Source organism: Actinia tenebrosa, unplaced genomic scaffold, assembly GCF_029948245.1.
Source record: "Actinia tenebrosa isolate PJP-AT-01 unplaced genomic scaffold, QUT_ActTen_1.0 PGA_scaffold11__36_contigs__length_13525064, whole genome shotgun sequence".
Lineage (NCBI taxonomy): Eukaryota > Metazoa > Cnidaria > Anthozoa > Actiniaria > Actiniidae > Actinia > Actinia tenebrosa.
In genome coordinates, this window is record NW_028292571.1 from 11,644,882 (window position 1) to 11,664,862 (window position 19,981).

The 19,981-nt window shown below is 37.8% G+C and overlaps 2 protein-coding genes and 1 long non-coding RNA gene across 5 annotated transcripts; 1 reads left to right on the plus strand and 2 right to left on the minus strand.

The window, feature by feature from the left end:
• Window positions 1-1,353: 1,353 nt before the first annotated feature.
• LOC116296048 (uncharacterized) lies at window positions 1,354-5,868 on the minus strand. 2 transcript variants are annotated; one of them, XM_089027271.1, is made up of 3 exons: window positions 4,864-5,867; window positions 2,504-4,393; window positions 1,354-2,458 (listed from the first exon to the last, which is right to left on the minus strand). In XM_089027271.1, exons 2-3 carry the CDS (start codon window positions 4,359-4,361, stop codon window positions 1,647-1,649), a joined length of 2,670 nt encoding a protein of 889 aa, XP_088883397.1. In that variant the 5' UTR covers window positions 4,362-4,393; window positions 4,864-5,867; the 3' UTR covers window positions 1,354-1,646. The 2 variants fall into 2 exon arrangements, with proteins under 2 accessions (XP_088883397.1, XP_088883396.1); XM_089027270.1 differs by having other exon boundaries at window positions 1,354-4,393; window positions 4,864-5,868.
• A 112-nt stretch (window positions 5,869-5,980) lies between these two features.
• Window positions 5,981-17,554, plus strand: LOC148912574 (uncharacterized). Of its 2 annotated transcripts, none has more exons than XM_089027272.1 (9): window positions 5,981-8,694; window positions 9,648-9,805; window positions 9,895-10,012; window positions 10,146-10,217; window positions 10,351-10,434; window positions 10,519-10,622; window positions 10,796-10,911; window positions 11,007-14,279; window positions 14,612-17,554. In XM_089027272.1, the coding sequence occupies exons 1-8, from the start codon at window positions 8,463-8,465 to the stop codon at window positions 11,122-11,124; spliced, it is 1,002 nt and encodes a 333-aa protein (XP_088883398.1). In that variant the 5' UTR covers window positions 5,981-8,462; the 3' UTR covers window positions 11,125-14,279; window positions 14,612-17,554. The 2 variants fall into 2 exon arrangements, with proteins under 2 accessions (XP_088883398.1, XP_088883399.1); XM_089027273.1 differs by having other exon boundaries at window positions 11,007-14,274.
• Window positions 14,255-19,187, minus strand: LOC148912575 (uncharacterized). Its single transcript, XR_016119264.1, has 3 exons — window positions 19,128-19,187; window positions 17,674-18,967; window positions 14,255-14,509 (listed from the first exon to the last, which is right to left on the minus strand). It is a non-coding gene; the product is annotated as an uncharacterized LOC148912575 (long non-coding RNA).
• Window positions 19,188-19,981: the final 794 nt, after the last annotated feature.

The window sequence follows — 19,981 nt, forward strand, 5'->3', positions numbered from 1 at the left end:
AAATCATTTTTCTCGGTTATATTTAACATGAGCAGTCATATTCGCACAATAACCGGTGCTCTTCCCAAAATGACCGGTCTTCTTCCCAACTGACCGGTCGAGTTCCCAAATGACCGGTCGAGTTCCCAAATGACCGGTCGAGTTCCCAAATAACCGGTCGGGTTCCCAAAAAACCGGTCGAGTTCCCACAATAACTATGCCTACCACTACTACTACTACTACTACTCCTACTACTACTACTACTACTATAGTTATCGGTCATTTGGTACACTTTTAGATTGAAATTAGAAGACACATTGCTTGAACAAATCCCAAGTCAATAGCATGAAACTCGGGATATATTGGGAGGGACACGTGATACATAGCAAAGTAACGTACGTTCAAGATTAACAACTTTCCTTAAGAATTAGAACACTTCTCCTGGAGGCGGTGTTTTCGGTCGGGAACCTTCAAAATCACGGGAAACGTTACCATGACAACCAAACTCACAGCTATTCATAGGATCAATAGAGCTTGGTTAGGGCTTTGATCTGGCCAAGTATGACCTATTAGCCTGGTATCCGAAAGGAGCGGCGTAGTTAAGAAGTTCAAGTCCAGTTAGCATATTGCAGAATCATGGTGGATATGATTTTTAAGTTGAGTACAAAAAGGTGCATGTCCAGAAACTTCACATAGGGTTAATCAATTGAAGCCATCTTATGGCAAGTGATTATAGTTGCCGAAACTTGCACAATGGCAAGTTGGGTTGCGCAATCGATGACGTCATAGCCGAGATAAGTAATTTATCTGTAAATCTAGTCTAAAAAACCGGTGGTCTTCCCACAATCATAAATGTTTTGTTCAGAATGACAAAGAATCATTTAGAGAACTCAGAAGAAAATTAAGGATGATTTAAGTTAATGCATCAAGAGTATGAATATGGAGTTCATTTGTTTTCATTGTTAAGCTGTCAGCCATGGGAAATTTTTGAAAATCAAAATTCTAAAATTAAAAAAAAAATGTACAAAAGCAGCGACATAATTTAAGGTAAATAATACCAATACTCTTTTACATGCCCCTCAACATATTAAAGTTTCTTTCAAATGGACAAACCCTAGCCCTTAAAATGAGCTTATATCGTTTTTACAACTATGACGGGGTTTACTGAGGCACTACTGACCGGTCAGGGTCTCACAAGAATACTTTTTTTTTGTCTTTTATGTATAATATAACAATTGAAACAGCAATTTTATTATTGCTTCGTTATTACTCAAGGGAGCATGCGGGAAAATGCAGTTTTAATTGTTAAACATATACTTTAAAAAATTGGGAAATGGGAAAATTGATTGTATAATTAATTGTTGATCGCACACGTAATATTTTAATATTTTATATTTTTACTTGGAAACAAATATCAGTGCATCATTAAGCTCGGTGGGCTTATTTTGTCACAAATACATCGATTATAGTTGATTTTATAATTTACCATCTTCTGTATGATCGCTATATAAAATGGTATACAATTTCATATGATTTTACATATCATCCTCTGCATGGTAGCTACATAACAATGGTACAACTCATGTGGGTAAAAGTTAATTGATGCTAAATAAACTATTGCACTTTAAAGAAAACGTTTTATTAGCTATATGTAGATATATATCATACTACTTTTTTTCTATTTGATAATTTCGACGCATATGCTTTACCTTTTGGTAGGCACGTTCAGTACCCTCCCTTTGAGTTATTTCAAAGGTTTCCTTGTTATTAATTAGTTTTCGGATAATCATATCTCTCGTGGGCACTTTCACGCTGGTGATTTCATTCCTGCAGACATCTTCTATCTTCTTAGTGTCTGCTATTGACCACTGGCGCCTTTTGTAGCAGATCGAGGATCGTCCAACATCGGCGTTTTCTGATGGTGGTATGACATCCGAACCCTTCTCAGTTTCCTGGAATGACTTCACGTCCACTTCAGGTTCATCCTTTTCATCTTCAGCTTCGAGTTCCAAGGCTTTTTCTTCTAATTTGCCATCCATTAAAGTGGTGATCGTGTCATGGGCATCAGAGGCTGCCTGCATCTTATTTATTAAGTTGTAGTGGCGGTCGGCTGTTGCTCGCGAATGTCCCATCTTGCTTGCGAGTTTGTTTTTCTCTGGAGAGCTTAAACCCCTTGTGTTCGTAACAATACAGTGCCTGATCATGCTTGAGGAAAAGCCTGATACACTCTCTTCTCGCAGACAACCAGTCTTGGCTACAAACTGCTTCAAGGCATGGTGCACATGCGAGTTAGTATAAGGCGATCCGGTCGAGTTTAGGAACATGGCATCCGTCTCAAAACCATCTTTAATCAGCAGTTGTCTGAAGTACTTGATGTACCTGATAATCATCAGGCGAAGGTCATTTGAGAAGTTAAGGATTAACCCCCCTAACGTTTTGGTCGTCTTCTGATTCGAAATATGTATAGTCCATTTGCCATCTACAATTTTACCGTCGTCGAAAGTGGCGAGGCTTATCTCGGCACAAGGCCCTGCTCGATTGGCATTTTCTGTATTTATCAGGAAGATTAGGTAGTTTCGCACATTCACAGCATCTTCGGGGGTGAGACTGTAATTGCTGGTATGCATGATCATCTCTCTCATTTCTTTAACATGAGATGACGAATTTATGCTGCGGATTTCTTGGACTGTAGGAAGGACATTTTGGGCCTTCCATTCTTGATCTGCTCGTTGCTTGGCAATCGTCTTTCCCCATGACTCTCTCCAGTTTCTTTGGGTGTCTTTCAGTTCTTCCAGCGCCTCTCTCTTGTCAGATGAAAGTGACCTTTTCATACTCTTGATGGCATAGGTAAGAAAGCGCTCAAGACTTGAAGAGTAGCAAGATAAAGTTTTACTACAAAGGCCTTGTGACTTTTCTTGCTTTCGCAACTCAATCTGACGCTTAAAAAAGCGCTTGTAAAGCCGATCTTTGTCCAAAAAGACACCCAGGTCCCGAACGTTCGGATCTACAGCTTTGGCGATGGTCACAACGTGCTGGCACATTTGACGAATCATGGCTGGTGTCTTTTCAGTGCCATCTGGAGTGGCAAGATAGATGTTCCAGCCCCTAACTAATGACTCAAAGATGTTAGTGGGCATTGAATTTGGTCCATATGGTCCCAGGTTTGCCTCTTTTCCCTGAACATTATCATTGTCATCACTAACATCGTCGCCGATACTTTCATCCATCTCTTGCTCTTTACACGCTTCGTTTTCTTCACTGTCTTTATTGTCTTCGCTAATCTCGTCTTCACTCTCGTCGTTTTCGTCACGCTCATCCCATTCACTACCTTCTTGCTCTTCGCTTTCGCTATCTAAAGCCAGAGGGCATTTTTTCTTTGTCTCGACATCCTTTGCCAGTTTTAGCAAAGCCATCTTGAACTTGGATAATGGCTTTTTTCCATCCACTTCTTGTTTTTTCGATTTACTGCTTTGATCATCTTGAGTATTATTTGGAGTGTCTTTGGTTGTGGTTATCATTTTTTCTTTTTTGCTGATGATCTTACTCTTTGCTTTTAACCTTGCCATTTTTTCACTTCCAATATCAATGTCGTGATGGACGTTAAGATGTCTCTCCAATTTCACCCCTGACCAGGTACATTTCTTTGCAGGGCAAGCACGTATGCGATGCCGGTCTTTCCGTTGTTCTGACTGTTTTTGGAAAAGCCACTGCTCATATTTTTCGGAAGACCAGCCATGCCCTGGCTTGTTGGTTGCAAGGTGCGCACGAAGGTGCTTCCTTCTCTCGCCACACACGGGGCATTCGCCTGTGGAAAGAAGGGGTCTTTTCTTTACACACGTGACCATAACTTCTTTTTCAGGATCTTCTACTTTATCAAGCTGAGTTATTTCTCCGGTCTCCTTGGCTCTGGATATTTTTACCACTTCCTGAGAAGTCTCTGCTTCCATCGACGCATCTGATGGAGGCTCTTCATAAGTGGCACCTGTGACACAGGCTGTAGATTGCTCTTCATATGTTCTTGGGGCTTGCTCCGGTTGTATATTGTCAGCATGAATAGGGCCACACTCGTCTTCAATTTCACCAATAGCATCTAGTAGTTTCTGGGCTCTTCGCTTAACAACAGCTTTGGCATTGAATCCGTCATCCTTGCCTTTTGGAAGGACTGCAATCTCTTTTCCTGTGCGGCAAAAGTGGTGAGCTCTCAGAGTTGATATAAGGAAGTCGGCTCGAGAAAAGAGGCTTGGCTCCCTGTCCTCAGTGACAATTTGCTCCATCATTAACTCGTTTATATACTTGGTACATAGTTGTGCCCATTCCTTGTCACGCATTTCGGAGTATTCATCACTGATTTGAGCAGGATTGCAAGCAAATAGGTCATTCATTTTGGTGAACTTTAAATTGACGTTCGAATATGCTATGAGAAAAATTATTTGCATTAGTTATACCATATGACAAAAGTAAGACCTCGGTGAATTATCGTATGGAATTTATTTTTTAATTCTGTATTTAATATTCCAGACAACGAACCAACTTGTGGTATATATTAGTAAACTGCAAATACTTAAAGCAACACCTGAGCCTCTATCAATGTTATGTTACACGGCTAGCACGTGGGATCTAACTATGTTCGTTTAAAGAGTTTAAAGGGCTAAGTCATAAACATAATCGGTAACGCAATTCAATTAACTAAACTAAAGGATACCTCAACAAATGTAAGAATAATAATCTGATTAATCATAACATATGTATCGTACAAATAGATACGAATGGAGTTCATAGTTGTACCATGTACAATGCAAACTTTCAATTGATTCGCGTGATTTGGTGAATCATTTAAAATTCTTGTTAAACTTGTCTAATTACATAAATAATAATACAACTTACATATCAGTCCTGCGCTAGCTAGTCCTGCGCTTGATAATCGATGAAAGCAAGATAGTGTAACGTGTTGAGGTAATGACTCAGAGAGACTTGTTTAGCTCCAAAGATGTTTATTGCTCACTACTAGATCACAAGTAGACTATCTATGAGTTACAATCCAACTCTATTTATCAGAATTATAGACCCTACTTAGTTACAAACGTGATAGTTAGGACTACAATGTACATAAGCAGAGGTGTGTTGATGACGTCTTCAAGACTGGAACTAATTGATTGCTCACGCAAAGTCACGTAAAGATCAAACTAGAATTTCACGTATAACATTTAACTTAACTTCGTTACAATAGCTTTGAGGAGTTTAAGAGTTTTGAGGTCAGACGATCAGTTTATAACTTCTTTGATTCCAGAATATAGTTAATAAACAGCTTATAGCAAAGAGTTACACGCAGCACAATCATTACATAAACTGTCTAAAGTTAATAGGCAGTGTTTCTAGTGTAGGATTACAAGGTTTATTACATTCTTATCTAGAAATATCCTTACCGTAATTCCTGAACGTAAAACACGAACCCAAAGTACGTATTTTGTATTCCCTAATCACGTTATATTTACGCAAATATTTTTTACGGCTTCGTAAAGCCTATTTGTAAAATTTTAACGAGAAATTTCGAAAGCGGTATTCCCTCACGGCTAAAAATACATTTAGTACAAATTAGATAAACCTTAAAATCTAAATATATAATGCAAATCATTTTTCTCGGTTATATTTAACATGAGCAGTCATATTCGCACAATAACCGGTGCTCTTCCCAAAATGACCGGTCATATTCCCAAAATGACCGGTCTTCTTCCCAACTGACCGGTCGAGTTCCCAAATGACCGGTCGAGTTCCCAAATGACCGGTCGAGTTCCCAAATAACCGGTCGGGTTCCCAAAAAACCGGTCGAGTTCCCACAATAACTATGCCTACTACTACTACTACTACTACTACTACTACTACTACTACTACTACTACTACTACTACTACTACTACTACTACTACTACTACTACTACTACTACTACTACTACTACTACTACTACTACTACTACTACTACTACTAATAATAATAATAATAATAATAATTAACATTTATATAGCGCCATTTTCCAGAAGTTCAATGGCGCTATGCTTGCCTTAATCAGTTTATTTCTGCTGTCATTGGTTTTCATTTCCTAACGAGACAACAAAACGCTCTAGAAGATTCTTTTTTTTTTTAATTAGTTTCGTCGTCGTAGTTTGATCCGTGTGCCGGTTGGGGGAGGAAGGGTGGGGTACTTGGACGATGGGTCTTGATAGGTGTGTCCCGATGAAGCTCCAACACCCCCTGGCCCGATCATAGTACCATCCATGTACCACGCTCCCACAACCGGCACCAATCAATACCCTTTATCAATACTCTTCTTGAAGCAGTAGAATATTCATTGGAGTTATCGAAGGTTCGATGTTCTTCATCACGTCGTTGGGGAACTAACGATGGATTAATAGACCTCTTTGTCTCTGACGTAATGTTTTCCCATTTCAGACCACATGTCATTCCCTAGAGAATCATTTCTTTGTTTAAGGTTTGCGCTCGGTGGCACATGAAAAGACACATGAATATCGATACAACTCAAACAAAGAATATTATTCTCAAGGGAATTGAATGACAGGTGGTCTGAAATGGGACAACACTACCCCAAGCCGAAGAGGTCAATTGCAGGTTACTTCAGATATACTCTTGCATATCATTAAATCATCTCCCGTGTGATTGATGGCCAGTTTGAATAGATTTCTCCTCACACATCCCCTTCACAAGCGATGGATGAAGTACAGGCAGCCCAACCAGGATCACATTCGCTCGCGGGAATATCGACCTCCGCGTGATTTCGACCCTCAATTTTTCACTTGCTTTGCTCGTGACTCTGTGAGTCTCGGAGAGGTCGAATTGGAGCAAGTACCAATGCAGGTGCGAACAAAACACGGTTTTTTAAGTCTTTTATTATCATCATTTTGTTGTCAAGAGTCTTCTTCTTGCGATTGTGTGGAATCAAATTTATTCTCTCTTCTTCCACGGGTCTTCTTTCATTTCAGCTCAAATTCGGCTGAAAAATTCCTTTCAAACCAGCATTCAAAGCGCAGATCAAGTAAGGAAGAATGCAGGAAAAGATCAGCATTACGAAAGTATTTGTTCCAGTGAAAGGTGTTTTGCTGGCTCGTTCCTTCGTTTGCTGAACTTGTCTTCGGCGTCTTCGTAGGAATTTAAGGATCTTTATGTTCGCGATAGTCAATATGATGCTTGGGATAACGTACTGAATGGAAGCATAACAGATAGCCATTACACGGATATGAGTCAAGTTTGTGTCTATCACACATGTTATAGTATAGCTGTTAGAAAATGTTAGTTACAAGAAGTTAGCCAAAACAGCATAGATACTTACTGCTAAATAGATTATTCCCATTGCAAATTTAACTCGATTGTCGATTGCACCCCTTCAGCAGAAAAAAAAAAAAAACTAAACTAAACTAAAGAATTAGATGCTTTTTTTTATTGTTTTCGGTTGTGTTGACGGAAGAAACTCAATTGCCCCCCACCCCCCTAAAATTTTGGCTGCATACGCCCTTGCCATCGTATTAGATATTTTCTCAGTTTGGAGACTTTTAATGAGCTTCACTGTTCTCCCAGTAAAAGATGCACGTGTCTAGGGTATTGAAGGGTTACCCTATCCGTAGTATATGTAGGATACACCGCATGGGGTCCGTAGGAATCCTACCAAATCTAGCCAATGAACTACTCTGTTTGGTTTACGTCATAATCTTACTTCATAATCTGTTATTGACATACCAAACTCAGCGTTGTTCACGTGTAGTACTAAAGCGAAATGTCAAAAGCCAAGAAAAAAAGCAATTTTAAAGGACGTAGTCCTAATGTCGAGCGTTACGAAAGATCGTCAGGCAGGGACGAAGACATATCTTCTTTCCTCACGAGCAATCTCTCTGCTGGACAGCGATTAGCTGCCAAAAACCAAGGCAGATCACTAGATGAGGAAACCCTCCGTCGGTATGAAACCCGCCTCATGGATTTGGAGGATTTTGCCAAGTCCCAAGACGACAAGGCTGTTTTATTCGGAGAAAGCAAAAGACCTTTTCTCGCGGCAACGATCGTGACTTTTTTGCGTAAGTAAAAATTCAACTTATTTCATCCTCGACTTCCAAACTAGAAGAAGAAGAAACACGAAATAGATGAATACCTATGCATAATGTTGTCAACGCAAACTAATGGTATAAAGCCTCTAATTTGTAATGTTAAAAATTGAAGTATATATATAATATATATATATATATATATATATATATATAAATTGATGAGAGCTAAAGTGATAGTATCTGATATGGATAATCTATCCCTCAGTCCGCTCAATCAGTCTGGATATGAAAACCATTGTATGTTTGGACGTCCTAATAATTTAAAAAAATTTTAAGATTTTAATCTGTACACCTCTCAAACACGTACCGAGAAATTTCAGTTTAAGAATTTCACCAATACCAGAACTGAGTGTCATGTCTTTAGCAAGAATTTTTATTTATGCTGCCATCAACTTTCATTGCAGAAAAGAAATGCGAAAGAAAGGGGAAAATAATAGGTAGCTTGGTGTGTGAAGGGCTGTCGCCACCATGTTTGAATGGCTATAAGGCGGCATTTCGCTATTGGTTTTCTGCCTTTGGTCATCAGGGGCCATATAATGAAGAAATTTTGCGAAACGAAGCTGGCCAGATATCTGATGTAATTCCATCTGGTAATCCAATGAATTCCAGCAGTAAGTATTCATTTTCGTTTAGCTAAAAAAAAAAACAAAAAAACACGCATTTTAACAACTGCAAAGTTAAGAATTCGCCTATTACAGCCAAGAAGATATAACTAGCTAAAAACTAGTGTGAGCTGCGTCGGTGTTTCTAATGAAACACCGTGATGATGAAAAGGTAAATTATACACCGTGAAAAGATGAAAAAACTTACTGACGTTTCGGACGCTAGTCCTTCGTCCTTTTACTCCGACGAAGGACTAGCGTCCGAAACGTCAGTAAGTTTTTCCATCTTTTCACGGTGTATAATTTACCTTTTCATCATCACTATTACAGCCAACGTTTTCCGTGTTCTTTTTACTTCTTTATTTTTATGAATTTTCTTGTAGATTTGAAGAAAGATAATGATTTTTCAAATACACCATATAACCTGATTTTGCTATAACTCAATCTGTGACTTTCCAAGCACAGCCTATATACTTCCATGTGAATGTCACATTTTGCGATAACTCAACCTGTGACTTTCCAAGCACAGCCTATAGTACTTCCACGTGAATGTCACATTTTGCGATAACTCAATCTGTGACTTTCCAAGCACAGCCTATAGTACTTCCACGTGAATGTCACATTTTGCGATAACTCAATCTGTGACTTTCTAAGCACAGCCTATATACTTCCATGTGAATGTCACATTTTGCTATAACTCAATCTGTGACTTTCCAAGCACAGCCTATATACTTCCATGTGAATAGTGTCACGTTTTGCTATAACTCAATCTGTGACTTTCCAAGCACAGCCTATATACTTCCATGTGAATGTCACGTTTTGCTATAACTCAATCTGTGACTTTCCACGCACAGCCTATATACTTCAATGTGAATGTCACATTTTGCGATAACTCAATATATTCATGCATATTCGTTTTGTATGCGCAAAGGTAACTTTTAATACATTTTTGCCTTTTTCAGACGTTAAACAAACCATCAAACAATTGAACAAAAGAGCCAAGAGGCCATCCAGAGCTGATATACGCCGAGGAAGAAAGCCATATGAGCCCAAGAAAGCTCCACCCTTTTCCCTCCATGATCTAACGACAATGAGGAACTACTGTTTTCAGTCAATAGAGGTAGATCCAGTCAACGTTTTAATCTTGCTCTTGTTTTCCTTTTTCCCGGTCTTCATTCTGTAAATTGTTCGTTACTTTTCCTACTTCAGGGACTTCGCGGATTGTGGTTATGGACAATCACAATTTTTTCATTTGGGCTTCTCCTCAGAGGCGAGGAACCACTTCGCTTAAAAGTTAAACACTTGAAGATGCCCCGCAACTATGACGGTAGTTAATGGTGGTCGATTATTGTTATTTGAAGTGTAACGTGCATATTAGTCCCGTGTAGATGTAATTAACTGTTCTGCGTTCCGCCAGAACTGATCGACGTTCTCATATCAATCTCTTATTTTTTTATTAGCTCAATCTGGTAACATGCCTACACGCATCGATGTTAAAATCCCCTGGTCTAAGGCAGACAGAAGGGCAAAAGGTAAATAATCAGTTATGATTTTTATGTTTTCCATTACCCCGTTTTGTTGGAATGTGTTTACATGTTCTCCTTTCCTTTATTTTATTTGGCTGTTACCAAACGTGTTTTAGCTTTTCCTCTTTTCTTCCCTAAGGTGTGACATTAACATTATGGGCAAATCCATTGGACCACGAGCTTTGTCCCCTTCGAGCTCTCATTGCATGGTTGCTAATATTAGGTATTCTGTCTATCATTTGCCATTAAGATCTCTGTTCAGTGCAGTGAGTTCACTTTAGCCGAATCATTTTTGTTTTTGTTTTAGGAATAAGAAAAGGTTACATATTCCCCAGGATAAAGAAAAACAACATGGAAGTGTGCCCGAGAAGTTACCACGGTGTGCACAATTACAGGAAGAGTTTTAGCCAGGTACGCACTTGAAAGAAATTAAGTGAAGTAATCAAAATTGAAAACAGTAATGATAATAACATTATATCATACCTAAGAGGGAATTATTGCAAAGCAGGAATAGCTTTATAGCTATATTCTAAGGTTTGCCTTCAAGGTCGAGTCATATTAATTTATCGTTATCTTTTATATAGATGTGTAAACACCTTTTCGGTAAAAACTACACCACCCACTCAATCAGGCGATCAGCAGCACAATGGGCTGCACGATGTGGTGCAGATGACAGCACTATCAAAAGGGCAGGAAGATGGTAATTCTGAAATGATCTCATATTGCTCGAAAATATTTTGTTCTTTAAACGTAATCACACACCATAATGATGCCAAATTTATTTATATCTTTTAGGAAGTCAAATACATTCGAACTATATACACAAGATGCAAGAGCTGAAGTCATCAAGCAGCACCATGACGGCAACCCTGTGCTAGATCACACCAAGTGGATGTTTAAACCACTGAAATAACTTTGCTGCGACGCGCAGTGGCTCGACATATTTTCTCGCGGCGAGCACACTGTAGCGTCTGAGACCAGGATATATTTTCTTGCGACAAAAAAAGAATTGACCAAAAATTTTCATGTCCTATGTGCTGAAAACTGGTTGATTGGATTTTTCTAAAAAAATTGAGACGCCATTTCCAATTAGCTTTAGGCATTGTTCCAACGCGAATTTTTAAGAAGCCGACGGCGGTATTAATTAGTAGGTCCCATCTGCGGATGAGAAGTTTGACGCGTTTATCAATAGGCCTATTGTCAAAACTTTCTGTTCTGCTGTTTTATGCTTGTTTCACTACACCACATTGTCTTTTTTATATCCGGCTATGAATTCCGGTGACGGCTTTAACCGTTAAATCCGGTTAGTTTGCTCTCCTTTATGTTTATCCGAAAGTGTTAAGTCGGCGACTTGAAATCGCAACTCACTTGAATACCTAGTTGACATTTGGCGATGTATTTTGTCACATGAAAAAAGCTGTTTTTATTTTAATAATTTAGCGTGCAACAAAGCTGAAGGAGAATACTGGCGGCAGTGGAATAAAGCAAATTAAATCCAATCTGCCGACTTTCTTATTCAAAATAGTCTTGAGTAGAAAATAGTCTTGAAAATAAAAAGTCTTGAAAATAAAAATAGTCTTGAAAATAAAAATTGAAAAAAAGCGAAAACATATATATATAAATATAATTATATACAATATATATATACAATTCTATACTTTATATAGTAAAGATTGGATTAAAGACGAGACATGTTCACTGTAACTCCGAGTTTCGTGCTTACGCACTCATCAGACAGACTTTAATGAAACATATTCCTATTACTGTGATATTTATATACAAGAGGTGTAATAATTATTTACAAAAGAAGTATTGTTCGGAAAGGAGTTAATTAGCTAGGCCTGGATTTCTATTGTTCATCAGATAGAACTTGTTTTAGAACATGTCTCGTCTTTAATCCAATCTTTACTATATATCTATTACTCTGCATCCCTACGCATCGAGCACTGTATTCACCAGTATAGACCACATTACATACTTTACAATTCTATACTTTATATATATATATATATGCTTGACACAAATGAAGTTTATAGTAAAAAAAAAAAAAAATACATAATATTTTTTGTTTTTGAAAGTAGGGTCGATGTTGTTTCTTATTGTAGACAAGCATGATAAAGGAATTTAGATCGATTATGATAAGAATACGTTTAATCACTACTTGTAAAAATTTTAAAACATGTATTCTTTACCATATAAGCCAAAAATTAAGATAAAGAATTGAAAAAGTCCTAAGTTAAAATGCCCAGTTCAGAATTCGAACTTTTGCCGTGTCGAATCTAATTGCCTTTGCGTTCTGCTCTGTTTCTTGAAACTAGTAAAAGTATTAAAGTATACCAAATTTAATATATACCGTCTGCCGATGCGCAAAAGAACGATGTAGTTCTTGACTCAAAGGCAATCCGATTCGATGCAACAACCATCAGTAACTAAGTAGAGCACTCATGAGAAAAGAGTAACAAACAAATACGATTAAATTTTTCTATGCGCGATAAAACACTTTTATGTCTTTCAGTTCCAGAATAAGTTAAAGAAACTCAATGTTTCCGTTTCCTCAATCGTTTTTTCAATCCTGGTGAACGCGTCGTTCCTCTGTTCTCATGACCCCGCACTGCTTCGGCCTCATCTTTTGATTCGTTCGTTCTTTGTTCATTTGTCGAGTCCGCCGTCGCTGCCTCAATTTTGTGGTAATCCAGATATGATTGTATCGTAGTCATTTCAGAAGGTAGGTCTTTGCTGAGTTCTGTTCTACATTCTGGACAGGGAACTCCACACAAATGACATACTGGCATGTTTTCCCCGAAAATTGTAACAGCGCTCGTAGGGGCGCTACTACTGAAGTTATACTCCTCTTCAGGAAGAACTGGGGCCTTTCTTCTCCACTGGTCTTGGAACCACACAACTACTTCTCGTGTCACCGTTTCTCCTAGTCTCCAACAACCTGTAGCTTTCCTGATATCGCTGGCGTCGAGCTTTCTTTGAAGGTGAGAGAAAGCTTCTGCCTCTAGCAACTTGCACATGAGGTTTGCAACAACCTTGTGCATACGGTAAGTAAACTTGATGTGAGGTTTCTTTCCTTTCCTACATGTAAAACCAGTTAGAATAAAATATTGCCACAAAGCAATATCATATAAAGGTCGTAGAAAATACAGTCTATTGCTTGAAGGCATTTTGACTAAAATTACTCGTCCAAAAACAGAGAGGGAATATATGATGCTGACTGGACCGAGTGAGGGACTGTTGAAGAGTCTTGTTTCCACACATGGGAACGAGCCACGTGATCTCATGTGAATAGAATATATTACTAATGCGTTGTCCCAACTGCTTCGACTAGAAGAACGTATTCCTTGCGACAGAGCGGAAAAACCGGACGCATGCGCATTAGAGACTACTTTCATGAGCAATCCAATATGGCGGACGAAAGGGGGAAAAATCTGTCTCTTGGAAAATTGCTCTGAAAACGGACAAAAACGCAGCAATGACACTCAAAACTTTTCAAAACAACTCATAATTCGCCGGATCCCTTGATCTTGGTAGTTGTTTTGAAGCTTATTGTCGACTTGACGCCAAAATAATGAATTTTACGTCTTGATTGAGAAGGACTTCGATCGCATCTCCTAGTGTTCGATGACAAGTGGAAATTCTTAAAATATAAGGACAGACATGGATATATAAGCTTCATACTTCGGCAAAAGAACAATAAGTGAATGAACTTAAACATATCAAATAGCATCCTAAAAATTTTGAAACCATTTTTCAAACGAGGCATTTGAACTCGACGACACGTTGCTTTCGGCATCATCATCATCGACCTTTATAATCCAGCATTAAAAGTGCTAGACAGGGTCTGGACTTTGAGTAGCAGACGAGGATGGCATATGGGGCAGTTGCGAGGAGTGCGAGCAGGCATGCAGAGGACGTGGAAGAAATGCCTACAAGTCAGGGTTAGTGTGTTGTCGCCTTCGGTTCCGCTCTGCTAAATCACATGCTTTTTGTGAGTCGGTTCTCCTTCTCCCCAATAATATCCAAGTGGAAGACTTCTTTGGTCCACAGTAGCATCAAAGTAAGGTAAATAATATGGCTGTTAAAATTCATGTAAAATCAAACAATTTATCACAGTATACATAATTGTTTGTGTTCATCTGAGTTTGTAATTTAAATACTTAAACACAAATTCGTTTTACCTGGAATTTTTTTCTCCCTTGGTAGTTTTACTGTACCATCTCCACTGTTCCAAATATCCCTAAGCGGGTCAATGATGCACTCTGCAGCAAGGCAACAGAGAATAGTCCTTGTGCCTTTGTGTGAATGAATGAACTTAATTTACAAAAAAATAATACCTAAATTATAAAATATATATGGGTTCTGCTGAAACTAAAAAACTATCTTTGCTATCTTAGGTTTGGCCAAACAGCCCAGGAGCACATCGTACTGCAAACTTCTTTATTTCTTGTGTGTCATAAAGAGGATGGCCATTGTCATAATAATGCAAAGTCAGCTCTTAAAGAAATCGTCGGAACAGCTCCCTAAAGATTGGTGCTGTCACAAACATTTTTGATTTATTGAAACTGAAAGCTCAGTTGAGAAAATTCAATAAGGGTAAATATATGTATGTATATATATAGATATAGATAAAGCGATATGCAGAAATTCTGATCCAACCAAGTATGTAGTATATAACTATATAGGGGTAATAAGGGGTAATGCATTATGGGTAATAGACCAGCGGGTTCAAAGCTAAGTACCCGGGCACCAAAGCGTTGGCTGGCCTACCGAGTGTGAACAGCGCTAAAGTCAAGAGGCTGGAACTTTGTGTTCATTTTTTAATACCTCTACACTATTAGGAAAAACTGTCATATTGTAAACGGTTTTATTGATGTAAAGTAAAACATTGGAAGTTTTGCAATGGTCGAGTTTAAAATCAGTTGTGAAATCGCTCTTCTTGGAAGTTTTGGTTGAAGTGAGCTCAATTCTGAATTTGTTCTTCGCTTACTTATATGTGCCCTTCTAAAACAATCAAACACTCCGAGGACAGCAAAACCAAAACAGTCGGTAATATGACTTATGACAAAAGTGGTACAAAAATTGTTCATGAGCTACTCTGGATAGGATATTTTGCTTTATTCTTAGTCTACCATGTTATTGTTATTGAGCGTCAACTTAGTCAAATTTCAATTGATGAACAGGCTGAAAATAATTTCTAGATAAACAAAGGTTAATCTTACTTGAGAGAGGCATATTCTTCCACCTCACCTCTGATTACTTAGTGATTCTTTGTTGTTACTTTTTCTTTTGTTTCTCTCTCTCTCTCTCTCTTTTGGCTCAAGCTATTAAAAGCTTTGCATTTTATGCAAAATAGGTTCACTCACGAGATTGAAAGTTTGAATATTAATCATAATTGCATTAAAGCCGTTTGTATTAATTAAAATTACGTAAAATAAACAGCAGTTTATATTGAAAATAACGCCGACTGTCGAGTTATAGGCAGGGTGAAAATTCTTTTTCTGGTTGGAACAAGCGCAGTTTGTTTTGAAAGGTAACTTATCTTAAACAAAACGAGAGCCAACGCTTTGGTACTTTTAATCCCGCTTTGAATCCCGCGAGGCCATTACCCATAATGCACCCTGTGGGGATAACCAGAGGGTAAAAAACCCTCTTATTTTGCTGAAGGCTGATCAGACAATGTTGAAAATACCTTGTTTGGTATCCAAAGACAAAATGAAGAAATAAAAACCAGAAAAAGATAGAAGCTTAAATACATTTAAGGCAAATTTTAAACATTTTTTCATAAGTTGATACATTTTCTGTAAGACCAAAACTCTTCATGATCTGTACATGCAAAAATGACTTGAATAAACTGAATAATGAAAAAATGAATAAACTGATAATCAGTATTGTACAGATAAAAGCAGGTATAGTATAAATTCAATTAAGAAACCTTCCAATTTGGGACAGTTTTTTGATTGGTTACCCCCCAAAAACACAAGGCATTATGGGGATGTGAAAGTCGAGGATTGTTTAAACACAAAGGATCTTGGTCATCGGAGGGGGTCAAATCAACACAAATTCACTGAAAATAATAATTGTTCTAAAACCCGTATCAATCCACGAAGAGAAGTACAATAGCCAGCAAACGCTCAGAATATTTTAAGTACATATCATATCTCAAAACCAGGCCATTTTAGATTAAACTGTTTCGCTAGGAGCAAATTTTGTTGAATTTTCTATTGGATTTGGTGATTGTATCACCCACATAAAAGAGCAGTGACATCCTAGTGAAATAGGCCAATTGGAAAACCATTGTCAGGTTGGAAAGGTTGAGTGAAGCTAAGACTGAAGAGTGTTCTGGGTAGTCTATATCCTAGTTATTTGGAGCATGTTTGCATATACAGACATGTACACAAAGAGTAACAAAATTCTTTATTTGCTAACTTCAATTAGACTGTGTTCAAGAGCTGCAAACTTCAATATGCATAATATTAGCATCATTGATTGGTTACCCAGGACACCTTTCAGTCTTAGCTTAGATAATTTGACCGTTTCTGAACATGACAATTTTTTCAATTTGGTGTACCAGTATGTAAGGTCAATAAATGTATGTATGTGAATATGCATAAACATGTAAAAATTTAAATTGCCTTTAACACTATATTCTCAGTATTGATTCTGCATAAGGTGGGCTCTTTAATGGCCAAAAATAATCATATAGTTTCAGTGGTGCATTTTTGGATATATAAAAATAGGAATGCTTTCCAAATATAATTTATCTGTACTAGTGATATTTATCCTGACATCACAGTTACTGGAATATGACAAGGATAGACCTTCATTACTAAGTTCAAGACATCACTCAACTATATAATTTTTTGGGTGAACAGCTTACCTCTATATCAATATACTGAGAATATTATCAGATTGCATAGGCATTTCTCTGATTTGTTGAAGGTAAGCCTAAAAGGGGGATTTAAGTTTTTATTTCCTGTTTATTTTATTTTTACATGAGAGCTTTTGCTTCATCATGCTGTTTTCTTGTTGAAACTCCCCTACTTGATGTGCCAAATGAACATTTGCCCTTAGAAGTGAGTGGTTGTGCTCTTCCTAGTTCCGTTATCCTCTCCTGCATCTCTTTTTATCTCTCTTTTCCTGTGTCTGATTTGTTTCCTTTATTTTGCTAATCAATTTCCAAATTAATTATTTTCAGTTATATAACAATGTTCATTGCAGGTTCTATAAAAACTGTTTGAGATTAAAAGTCTTTAGGTCAATATATTATAGAAATGGCTTTACTGTAAATAAGAAAAAGCTGTCTTACTTGAGAACTTCAATAAAAGTATAGCCCTTCAGTTTGTGTCTGTCTTTCTATTTTCTTATGTAATGGTGGTCAGGAACACATTGTCTAGACATGTTGCTGTTTTTTTAAATAATTATAATAAGAAAGAAATATTAATGCTTTTCCCCATACCTTTCTCGTATTTCGTGGACAATACGAATCCATAGACGTGATGTGACTATTTTTATCGGCGTCACTCAGATGCCCAGAACATGTTTGTACCCCTTTTGGTTGGGCTTATCTCGTCAAACACTAATAGGCGCTGAGGGCAGGGACAAGTGAATCATTGCAGGTCTTTTCATGGACAAGATAACAACAGGTTTTGTTGTTTTTTTACGCTTCAAATGGTAAAAGAACACTGAAATAGAGTACTCGAAAGGACTATTAAAGGGCTTGAAAAAAGGCGGGAATTTTAATGTCTTCAAGATAAATGAGGACGAATGGTCCAAGAAAATTGATGTTTATCATTAATAAAAGAACATTTCACGCTCATCAAACTCAAAATACAGTAATTTAATATTATTGAAGGGCAATAAAACAAGTTTTCCAATGGCAATGCTTGGCAAAGCAGTGTAGGTAAACTTACGTTTATTCGGCCCACGTGTCGTGAGTTCAAATGCCTCGTTTGAAAAATGGTATCAAAATTTTTAGGATGCTTTTTGATATGTTTAAGTTCATTCACGTATTGTTCTTTTGCCGAAGTATGAAGCTTATATATCCATATCCGTCCTTATATTTGAAGATTTTCCACTTGTCATCGAACACTAGGAGATGCGATCGAAGTCCTTCTGAATCAAGTCGTAGAATTCCTTATTTTGGCGTCAAGCCGACAAAAAGCTTCAAAAAAACTACCAAGATCAAGGGCTCTGACGAATTATGAGTTGTTTTCTAAAGTTTTGAGTGTCATTGCTGCGTTTTTGTCCGTTTTCAGAGCAATTTTCCAAGAGACAGATTTTTACCGCCTCTCGTCCGCCATATTGGATTGCTCATGAAAATAGTCTCTAATGCGCATGCGTCCGGTTTTTCCGCTCTGTCATTCCTTGCTAGTAAGCCTTTATATCGAAGATTTGTAAAGTTAGAAATGGCCTCTTTTAATCCATCGTCTAAACGGCTGCCATCCCAGATAACAGAGCTGCTAGACGTAGCAATATTTTCATATGCCACGTTATCTGGTTTAAGGTCCTCTCATAAAGTACGCGGTGATCCTGTCGTTGATGGCGTCTGTTTGATGTTTGGTCGATTGCTTGACTGTGCAAGCCAAGACACTATGAAAACCTTCCAAGAGATTTCGCCCGCAAGGTTTAGTGGTTGGCAACCGGGCTGTGAAGCGACGAAGCAGCTCTCAACGTTTATTTCCTCGCGGCTGAAACAGGCCAAGGAAAAGGATGCAATAAGAGAGCATGCGGAGCCCTATCCGCCAGAGCCTCTGGTGAACAAGAAACAAAGGTTAAACGAGACGGATTCAATAACAACGAGAGTGCATCCTCAGTGCTGGAGATGTAAAAGTAGATGCCGCTTTTGCAAACTGAGGAAACGAAAGATAGTCCCATCGCTAAAGGCAGAGTGAGTATAAGACAAATACTTACAGTATTAAAGCTTTATACTATCCTTCCAAATTTGTCAGACACCTCACGTCTTTGATAGGAAGATAGCTATTATACCTTATTTGAAATACTCTAGTCAAAGCTTCACATTTTTTCTCCAGCTTTCGGTTTTGAGTTTGTGCTACAATTTAGATAATTACATGGACTCCAAAGTTAATAAAAATTATTTAGGAATCCTTATTTGTGTTATAAATTACACGGGTACCGCTAGTTTCGCCCCGTTGCACTTTCGACCCGGTAATATTCGACCCGCAATACAATCAAGTTCGACCCGTTACATGCCTTATACATAAACCTCCACTAAAGGAAAGAAAATGTAATACTGAAAGTTACTTTAGTCTTTAACTTTGAATTTGAATTTTTTTCACGCATATAGCACCGCGTTTAACTTTGATGAAGACATCTGAAGGCAGATATTAAGATTACACAGAAACAGATTGACACTTGTAAAATTTGAATTTGAAATTGATATTACAGTAATCCCAAATAGTTAAACTAATACTGGGAGACTGATATTCCACAAAATATAAACACAAAACACAGATGTGGTTATCCGTTCTGATCGGTTATCCTGGTTAAGAAACTATCTGATAATCATCTTGTAAATTACTTGTCATGCGCGAACTGAAAACCCTCAGTTTGTTTTGACTGCATTCTGCGTCATAGTCTGGAAAATATATGTCACACCATAAGTATCCGGCTGTAATCATTCTTGTTTAAGAAAATAAAAGAGTAATGAAGATTGTAATAGTATTTTGCTGCTTAACAGTCGTATTCAGCAGTTTTGACGGTAAACATTCATGGAAACCCATTCAGCCAAATTAAGTCAGTCGTGG

Bases quoted from the DNA above. Each gene is read 5' to 3' on its own strand.
- LOC148912574 (XM_089027272.1), top strand. From the start codon at position 8,463: ATGCTGCCATCAACTTTCATTGCAGAAAAGAAATGCGAAAGAAAGGGG. The intron at 9,806-9,894 runs GTAGATCCAGTC...TTCCTACTTCAG, and splicing joins ACTGTTTTCAGTCAATAGAG to GGACTTCGCGGATTGTGGTT. The intron at 10,013-10,145 runs GTAGTTAATGGT...TTTTTTTATTAG, and splicing joins GATGCCCCGCAACTATGACG to CTCAATCTGGTAACATGCCT.
- LOC116296048 (XM_089027270.1), bottom strand. From the start codon at position 4,361: ATGAATGACCTATTTGCTTGCAATCCTGCTCAAATCAGTGATGAATAC.